Source organism: Hakea prostrata, chromosome 2 (assembly GCF_041222555.1).
Source record: "Hakea prostrata isolate BN-2017 chromosome 2, UWA_Hpros_2, whole genome shotgun sequence".
NCBI classification, from domain to species: Eukaryota; Viridiplantae; Streptophyta; class Magnoliopsida; order Proteales; family Proteaceae; genus Hakea; species Hakea prostrata.
This window is the reverse complement of record NC_142601.1, coordinates 68,471,718-68,481,566: the sequence shown is the minus strand read 5'-3', so window position 1 is coordinate 68,481,566 and position 9,849 is coordinate 68,471,718. Positions and strand designations below refer to the sequence as shown.

General features: G+C 35.0%; 1 protein-coding gene across 1 annotated transcript; it reads left to right on the top strand.

The window, feature by feature from the left end:
- The first annotated feature begins 6,566 nt into the window (after window positions 1-6,566).
- Window positions 6,567-8,286, top strand: LOC149026000 (gibberellin 2-beta-dioxygenase 1-like). Its single transcript, XM_089143238.1, has 3 exons — window positions 6,567-7,038; window positions 7,128-7,473; window positions 7,806-8,286. The coding sequence occupies exons 1-3, from the start codon at window positions 6,638-6,640 to the stop codon at window positions 8,070-8,072; spliced, it is 1,014 nt and encodes a 337-aa protein (XP_088999364.1). The 5' UTR covers window positions 6,567-6,637; the 3' UTR covers window positions 8,073-8,286.
- Window positions 8,287-9,849: the final 1,563 nt, after the last annotated feature.

Genomic DNA, 9,849 nt, shown 5'->3' with positions numbered 1-9,849 from the left:
CATAAACCCAAACCCTGATAATCTATGTACGTTATTACTTTTGATTCTCATCCATTCAACTTAGATAATGGAGGTGTCCATCAGTTTCTAAGTGATGGAATTAATTATTTGCAAAGAATAAATGATGGATCAGTGACTTTAAACAGTAGAAACAATAATAGAGATTCAATTGGGAACCATAATGAAAGGAAATTGAGAGCAAAGATCAACCCTAGTATCACATTAAGAGTATAGATTATTCCAAACTGTTACCGCTAAGAAGATCATCTCTCATTTTGAATTCCATCGATTCAATCAAACTCTTGATAACACCATTCCACACCTCATATATGCATGCATTGTGTAGAGTATTTTATGCAGGACGATTTGTAAAGAAAGTCGATCGATCAATCTATTCTAAACCATCTTTACGTGGGAAGAGTTTGAGTGGCTAGTATGTATTTGCAGTTTGCTGGGGTCATGGCATGGTTTTAATTAATAAGCTGTACTGGTGGAAGTGTTGACATACACATGTTTGCATACTTTGAAAGAGATGTTTCAAACAGTCAAATGACATGCATGCATTGAATGAATGTTGATGTTAGGGTTTTTCTCTGGAGGGGACAAGAGGTAATTAGTGATGGGAAGAGATAAACTAGTCTCTGATCGAGTCATACATGTCCGGAATATCATCTCTGGGTCCATATGATAATCCTCTCTTATATGGCTAGCCAATGAGTGGTCAATTTTGCAATCCATCTTATCTCAAAGAAATCTCTAAGCTATCTTAGTGGATAGCAGCCATGTTCAATCTACAGTAGTGTTCCTGAGAAAGGGACATTAATTAAGAATCTAAACTAGAAAGAAGAAGAAGAAATTCATGAAAGAGCAAATATTACACTTAAATGGTACAATGATTACGTAAGATTCATGCAGAAGATAAAGACATGCCACCATTGAAGAAGTATTAGAAGACGAAGGAATTAACTGGGTCAAGGTTGGGTTCCACCAAATTAAAAGGTCTGACCAATTTTAGAACGACAGATTCTGTGTTTAACCATGCATGCCCGATCGAAAAGCATGAAAGCACTTCCAGGTTTCATTGACTGTGTTTAATTATAGAATCCTCTTTCTTTTTAAGAGAAGGAGAGGGGCTTGGGGGTTGGGAAAGACTATCGATCTTCTTTGAGAGAGACTGAAAATAATGAGATTTGTAGAGCATGTGAATGCATCAAGTACAATAATGAATGGTGGGTTTCGAAGAAGAGGTGAGCACAGGAGTGGGGAAGGGGCTAGCTGGTTCATTAATGGAGGAACATTGATTCCAAATATAACATGCAATATTACTCGAATAGAAATTCTTATCAACATTTGTGCCAACAAAGAAAAAGATACAGGGAGTGACCACCTCCATTAAAAAGAAGGAGAATATTCTCCTCCCTAGTCATTCTGCAACACTTTATCTTCTTCTTCATTCCAACTTCTTATATCAGTCATGATTCATGTATGTCTTAGTTACCAATTTTCTGGAGTTTCCACAAGATGTGAATGAAACAATTAATAACCACTGCTAGTGATATCCAATTCAATCCAATGGCTTTGTCTTGGTATTTTCTTCTAGTACGGGTTCTTCAATTCTGAAACAATAAAACCACTAATCCAATCACAACAAAAGGATAAATCCTCACTCAGAAACTTATTCATTACTGAACATGCAGATAGTAGTTTTTTTTTTTTTTTTTTTTTTTTTTAATCTTTTTGTTCTCCTTGATGAAATATGCTGTCGTCCCATCCATCCCATGCGTGTCCCTTTATTTTTACACCCATAACCCAGTTGAAAAAGAAACTGAAATAACCCCACTACATATATTCTCATGCATGGTTTATAAACAGTGAAATGATGCATTTAGCATAAAGAAGAAGCTTGATTAAGCGATTCCCACTGTATGTTTCCATATCATGTCATTTTCTCATTCTTTGATTTTGCTGGTAATTTTCTATCCTAAAACAGTGAAAATTTTATATATTTTGATCGGTTACTATATCTACTTGAATGGTTAAAAGTTGAAACTTACATGAAAGAACTTGGGATAAGATTGATTAGGTTGAGATTTGATTCCATCTACTTCCACAAGTCATTGATCTTATAGGTTATTCCAGCTGTAGTTACTATTTTCGCTAATTCGAAACAAAAGCCCAGGAAAGCTGGGACCTCTTTGCTACACCGAGCACAGAAATCCATTAATGGATCCAATGAAACTAATCAAGAAAGAAAACCAGAACACGTTTATATCTAAAAACAACCAACGACCCAATTTGGCGCCCACCAGAATGGACCTGACATACATATTTGAGGAAGCATCAGCGATTGTATCTTTTCTATTGCATCGATCATTGCTTCTCCAGATTAAAGAATCAAGCGTGAACAAAAACAGACCCTTGTTGCTGTCCGAATGACACCGAACCACCCCCACAAAACAGGAAAAAAAAATTACATTGAGATGCATTATTTGATTCGAATACCAGGCTGCCAAGTGCCAACCTTGCCACTCCAAAATGATCACTGTTCATTGAGCAATTATTATCCATTTGAGTCATAAATCTGCATAATCAATCGATAGAACCATTCAAAATTTAAAAGAGAAGCAGCATCTTCATACTATCCATGTTTAAGGTAAAACCAAAATTAACATCTTGCTTTTATGAGGGTAGCATACTAGGGTTGATGTAAGGTTAACTAGAGTTTAGAGATCGAAGTTCTTAGGGCATCTAGGGTTTTGAATTTATGAAAAAATCCCAAAGTAATCTTTTATTATTATTCACTCTATCTAATTAGGATCCAGTTTTTTGAAATCTAAAATGACAAGAATATAAAGGCAAAAAATCCATATTCCACTTGATTTTTATAAATGAGGGTAATATCAAAAGGCTTTGCATAAGGGAACAAATGGACATTATTCCACATTATTAATGCTATCATCTTTTGGTTTCTTAATTTTGACGAAGGGTAAAATGGACATTATTCTACATTATTCATGCTATCATCTTTTGGTTTCTTAATTTTGACGAAGGGCAAAATGGACATTATACAATCAATCATAACAAGTTAACAACCTCTTAACATTGTTAGAAGTGAGGGAGGCAGTAATTAATTCCATAAAGAGTAAGACTCCATTAATAAATACTAAAGAGTGCAATAGTAGTTAACTAGTTATCCTTTTATTATAGTAGTTTGACAATTCAGTGTGGAAAAGACCCAAATGTCCTTAGAGTTATGTCTCCAAGATTAGATGCTTTTCCGTACTTGCTCACTTATTAATATACTAAAAATTATTAAATCTTTTAATCTAAAAAGTCAAAATATTATTAAAGAGATAGGAGTATGACCTTTGTGATTTTTTCGTTGGGAATATTAGGAATTTATGAAGAGTCCTATGTCCATGGAGTATCTATGGGTGATGATCTTTTAGTTCTACCACTTGCATGGATGGATGATGTAGTGATTTGGCTGTGGGATACTCTAAGAATGATTTCAACTAAGCATTTCAAAGATTTCATTCTCAAAATTAATTATATATTTTACTTTCCATTGTCATCATGCAACTTTTTTTAATTTTGTTAAGTTTTGAAAGCTTGTTTTTGTTTTCCCCTCTCCAAAGGTTAACTTAGAATGATATGGAACATGATAAAGATGAGAGTTTCATGATCTACCTCATTAAAATTTTGCAATAACAAGTATTACTGTTGGCAGGGGAAGGTCGACATCAAATTGATAGAATAAAACCCCTTACGCTAAATGAATCTAGCTATGATCTTGTGCAAAGATATTATATAATACCTATGAAATGAACAATTAAAGGGAAAGCGGGGAAAGCTAAAGGAAAAATATCTAAAACCCCCAAAATTAGCACCTTCTCTCATTGCAATCAATATATATATTCTTTTAAATATAATGATTTTGTATATGTTAGAGGCGACGACACTTCTAAAAAAGAAAAACAGATGAGACTATCATCAATAGTATTAGGGATAATAGGACCGGGACATCTTCATCAAGAGGCATTAGGGATAATAGGATCGTGACATCTTCATTAAGAGGTGGTCATTATAATGGGCTGCCTTTAATAGTCATATGAGTCTTTTTTTCTATATAAATTCTCATTATTTTTTATTTCAATATTTCTTCCATGGTATTTAATATTTAGATATGACTATTTTAGTAATTTTCTTCTTATAAGGATAATATTCTTCGAAAAGAGAAGACTTAGAACCAAGCCGTTGGGAGGTTGATGCTTAATTAGATATTTAGCTAGCAATATTGATCTCACCTCCAAGGATATAGATGCTTAGAATCTTTAGAAAGAAGGTCATATATGCAAAATGAAGATGTAAATAAGCCAAAACATAAGGTGCACACGTGCAAAAACCCTAAAGATGGATATTTGTAGTAGGATTGACGGCCTAGGCACGCCTACCAAGATCTCTCTCTCTCTGTCTTCTGTCTTCTGACCTAAACCCGTCACATCCTATGTGACGCCCTAAGGTCATGGACCACTAGGGTTTGCGGTAAATCCTCTTTCAGAACAGTCTGTAGACTCTGTACAACTGTGTGGACATCCAACGGTCCTCCCACGGTCCCACCTTATATTTGGTCAACATCATTGTCCTACACATTGACATTGATACGTGTCGAACATGCAAGGACCATATGGTGGGACCGATGAAATATGAAGTTTCGCAACACCTGTTTGATCTGTCTTTCTGTCTTTCTGTCATTCTGTCATTCTCTCTTGCGATCTTTTTCTTTTTCCTACGAGGGCCGGGCACGGGCACCCCCTCCCCCTCCCCAAGCGCAACGATGGTGACTCTGGCTTTCGAGTTAAGGGCGCTGGCGTGGGGAGTGGGGTACGGGTACACTTAATCATATCATTTGCTTTATTCAATCAATTTCAGAACATATGTGGGACCCCCATATTATTGACCAACCTGGACAGCATAAATGCTGCTCAAGCACATAATAAGTGACACGACCGACAACGAAATGTTTTTAAAATTTTAAAAAATAATAATAATAACATAAATACAATAATATGACGTGGCCAATGACAACCTATATATATTGTACTGCAATCATTGCGTCGCCACGTGGCAGTCACAGAATCCTAGGGACACGACCTAATTTTAACATGTGTTTTTATTTTTTTTTATTTATACCAGGGCCGTTTAGGGTTTCTTCCCTCCAGCGAGATCGAGATTTGCCACCCAACTTGAAAGCGACTAGTGAAGTAGTGAACACGGAAGATATCAAGACTCAAATGGTCCTTCCTCCTTCCTCCTTCCTCCTTCCTCCTTCCTTCTAGTGTTGTACTTGTATTTTAACACTTCTAAAGAGGGTATTTTGGGAACTTAAGAATCTAACCTTTAATTTATGGGTTAAAGGAAACTTGAACAAGTGATACTAAATCTGTAGATACTAATATCAATTACGGATACTTATAACCATGGCCCACATACGTTACGTAATTAAATGATCTAATGTCTAACGAAAGTAACATAATTAAAGGGAGAGAACAAAAGAGAAAGGAAAGCTAGTCTTCTTTTGTAGGGGTCCCTTGAAAGTTATATATAACATATCTGTCTTGTCATTGAAGAAGTATTAGTCTTCTTAGAGTGCTCAAATGGGTCTTCTTAGTTTGGTTGATTTTTTTAGTGAAACTTTTACTTAGTTTACTAAAGAACCAAATCAATATAAGTCCTTCGAGCCAGCAAAAGTAGACCAAGTCTATGATTGGAACTTGTCCACTGAAATGGGTCTTTCTTTCTTTCTTTCTTATCAGGATTTACTAGTGAACAAAATCACAAGATATTGCTTCAGCCTTCAAGTCATCTAGACTCAAAAGAGAAGACTTTCTTTCTTTTCTTTTCTTTTTTGTTTTTTTTGTTTTTCCTGTTGGACTTGTACAATTGAAACAGGTCTTCTCGGTTTACTAAGATATATTAGTGAATCAAATCAGTGCATGTAGTTTTTGGAGCCATTAATAGTGGAAGCTAGCATATATAATATGCTTCTTCCAAATCCCTAATATCTATAGGGAGTGAGCTTGAATTGTTATCCGAAGCTAGCTCACAGTTAGGCTCCTCCATAGAAAAGAGAGAAGTAAAAGGATTCTTTTAATTAATAAAACTAAGATTCCATATTCCCATCCTGTTTTGGCATCAAATCACATCTCTTCCTGTACACAAAAGGCTATAGCAGTTTGACAGTTCATGATCGTATCATATCAAGATACAGGAAAAAAGAAAGAAAAAAAGAAAGAAAAAAAACATGCATGTACATCTCTCTTGCGGAAATCCAGATAAATATCCCTATTGTGAAGGGTCATAGTTGCCTTTGCCTTTGGTGTCCTTGATTGATACTAAGAGAGAGAACAATACACTTTCCTGTTTTGAAAGGTGAGAAATCTTGGTTTTGTATCTCAGCATATCATGAATTTCCAAACAAGTCCTCAAGGGGATCTAGATGACTCGCTCGTCTATAAATTCATCCATGCATTCTCACCTTCTTCCATGCACTTGTTCATTTAAACTTCACTTCCTCACAACCACAACCACTTTTCCATCCAAACTCTGCAACTCAATCATTTCTTCCTCTTCAACCATGGTGGTTTGCTCAAAACATGCATTGAACAAGTTCTCTCTGCTAAGTGACTGCAAATCCACCACCTTTGGCTCTAGAATTCCTGTTATTGACATCTCAAAACCAAATGCAGCGACCCTTGTTGTCAAGGCTTGTGAAGAATTTGGGTTCTTCAAGGTGATCAACCATGGTGTCCCAATGGATTTCATCTCCAAATTGGAATCTGAGGCTTTGAAATTTTTCTCCTTGCCACAATCTCAGAAAGAGAAAGCTGGTCATGCTAATCCACTTGGGTATGGAAGCAAGAGAATTGGGCTAAATGGAGATGTTGGTTGGATTGAATATATCCTCTTGAAGAGCAATCCAGAATTCGTCAATCAACAATCTCTTTCCATTTTTGGAGAAAGCCCAGAAAAGTTCCGGTGAGAAAAACAGACTCAAAAACTAATGTTTTGCAGACTTTCCTTCCATTTGTAATTAATGTCTTTTCTTGGTTGGAATTTGGTTGCAGCTCTTCAGCGAATGCTTATATTTCAGCTTTGAAGGCGATGACTTGTGAAATTCTTGAAGTACTGGCTGATGGGTTGGGGATTGAACAAAGGAATGTTTTCAGCAAGCTTATAATGAAGGAAGAAAGTGACTGTTTGTTCAGGATTAACCACTACCCCCCATGCCCAGATGTTCCAGCTCATAATCAGGACATAATTGGATTTGGAGAGCACACTGACCCACAGATAATCTCAGTTCTACACTCAAACAACACTGCAGGCTTGGAAATCTATCTCAGAGATGGAACTTGGGTCCCTGTTCCACCTGACCAGAACTCCTTTTTCATCAATGTTGGTGATTCCCTGCAGGTACTCAGAGACTCTAATGCTTAGTGTGTAGTTGCTTTCTGCATCGTCTCTTTTTTCAATTCTGTAAACTGATTCAGTCCATAAACTTTGAGGAATTCAAATCCTTTTCCTTTTAGAAAGTGGGGGTGGGGTTCAAAGGAGACAACAGCTGATAATTGTAAGCTTTATTGATGGGTTCCTTTCAATGCTTAGGTTTTTTTTTCTTTTTTTAGTGGGTTTTTTTTTTAATGGTATTTCAAACATCTTTAATGGGCTGTTTTGCAATGATTTTTTTTAATATGAGCTAAAACTGTCACCTTCTCTTTCTTTCCTTTTTGGTTGTGACCATGCAGGTTATGACTAATGGGAGACTTAAGAGTGTCAAGCATAGAGTTTTGGCAAATGGCTCCAAGTCCAGGCTTTCAATGATCTTCTTTGGAGGACCACCCTTTGATAAGAAGATAGCACCATTACCATCACTCATGAAAGAAGGTGAACAAAGCTTGTACAAAGAGTTCACTTGGCATGAATACAAGTCGTCAGCTTACAAGTTAAGGTTGGGTGATAACAGGCTTCAACACTTCGAAAAATTGAGGACAACGACCACACATGGTCTCTAGACCCCATTTATGTGTTTGAAGAGGACACTTAGTTGAACTGATTGGTCAAAGTAGATTAGACATGTTGACCAAATTAGCTAAAATATTGACAAAAGAGAAAGAAAAAAAATTTGATAGGGTGTTGGTTCTGCACTCTGGGTTTGGTTTGATATTAAAGATATTGTATTTCTTTTCATATAAACGTGTTTCAACAGTTGAAAATCATTGCCATATTCTGAAGCATTTTAATTGTTATAAACTTAAGGAGAATGGTTAAAATTGTTCTATCCAAAGCTCCTTCCATGCATATTCCAACTTCATCAAGAAATCAAGAAATCAAACTGGTTAGGTTGATCAATCCGCATAAGCTAGCTTTTCCCAGACAATCCTAATCAGTAATCACTTCTTAATATTAAACTCTTTAACTTCTCCCATTAGGTCATCATACAATCTATTATGATCTTCCCTTATAAATGAGAATAAAAATTCTATGGGCCCAAATATATGGGATTTCATTAAGGACAGATTTTAAGAAGATCTGATACTGAAAAGGTGGGAGATATCATCACAGAGTTAAAATAAATATTTATTCACAGAATTGGATGTGATAAGGAAAGTAGTTAGGAAACATGTCACTTCATTCTAAATGCATTAATTTTTTTGTAAGGTAGTTTATTATAGGAAACATTATGAGTGGAAGATTTTGAGTTAAATATGGTCTGCTTTTCCATGGTGACTATATAAGTCCAGACTTGCTCATTCGTATATACATATATGAGAGAGAGCTTACGAGAAATCTCTCTCTCTCAATTATTCTTGGTTTAAGAACTAACTTAATTTCTTAACTTTGTGAAGTACAGATGTTAGTTAACCAGAACCCAAACAATAGTATAATAGTACTAGTACTGTGATCTCATACGAACCCATTTTAACTCAATTCTCTTTTAAGTATCACTATTTAAATACTCATATTTGAAAGCAACTTTAAGTAAATTTATATATTTCTCTTGATTTTATTTTCTAATGAGAAAAGTAAGGTTTAATTTGATGGTCAATTTAACAAGTACATCATTTTTTCAAATCTACCTAGTTACCATAATATATAATACAAGGTTTTGTACGATCTAGAGAAAATACTGAATTATCATCTAACCCCAATGATTACATGAAAAGGGTTATATACCTTCATTAAAAGGTCTACATGTTGAGAGAGCGGAGATATAATACCAATATAGGACATACATAATCAGAATATCAATGTAGGACATACATAATCAGATGTGAGAGAACTCGAAAAGCATCCCGCATTATTCGCATGAAGATCTTTTTTGAAAATTTATTTGATAAAAAACCTATCAAACTTTGAAACTTCTTCACATAAAAATCTAATATAATATATATGATCTTCCAAAAGGCTAATTTAAACATTGATTATTAGAGATTAAACTTTTGTGGGAAAAGGGAAAGAAGAGAATATATAAGTTATATATCATAGTTTAACGACAAAGGATCTTTTTATTTTATTTAATCTATATGTTATCCTTTCTTTTTCCTTTCCTTCTTTCTCCTTCAATCATATAATCTCTTAAATTATATTACTACTAAGCCTTTATTAACATGGCCAAGTGGAGATTTTGGCAATATCACCTTAGAGATTGAGTCAATATTATGTCAAAGTTCATGTCAACTCTTGATGACAGCCCTATTGCTTAACAATCAACATTGACCCCTCAATGAAGAATAGCATATTTAATAAAATTAAAATTTATAAACAAAGATAGAAATGGAAAATTTTATA

What these genes read in the sequence shown, in the direction of transcription:
- LOC149026000 (XM_089143238.1), top strand. Translation starts at nt 6,638, where the DNA reads ATGGTGGTTTGCTCAAAACATGCATTGAACAAGTTCTCTCTGCTAAGT. An exon ending in GAAAGCCCAGAAAAGTTCCG is followed by an intron (nt 7,039 to 7,127) that starts GTGAGAAAAACA and finishes ATTTGGTTGCAG; the next exon opens with CTCTTCAGCGAATGCTTATA. An exon ending in ATGTTGGTGATTCCCTGCAG is followed by an intron (nt 7,474 to 7,805) that starts GTACTCAGAGAC and finishes GTGACCATGCAG; the next exon opens with GTTATGACTAATGGGAGACT.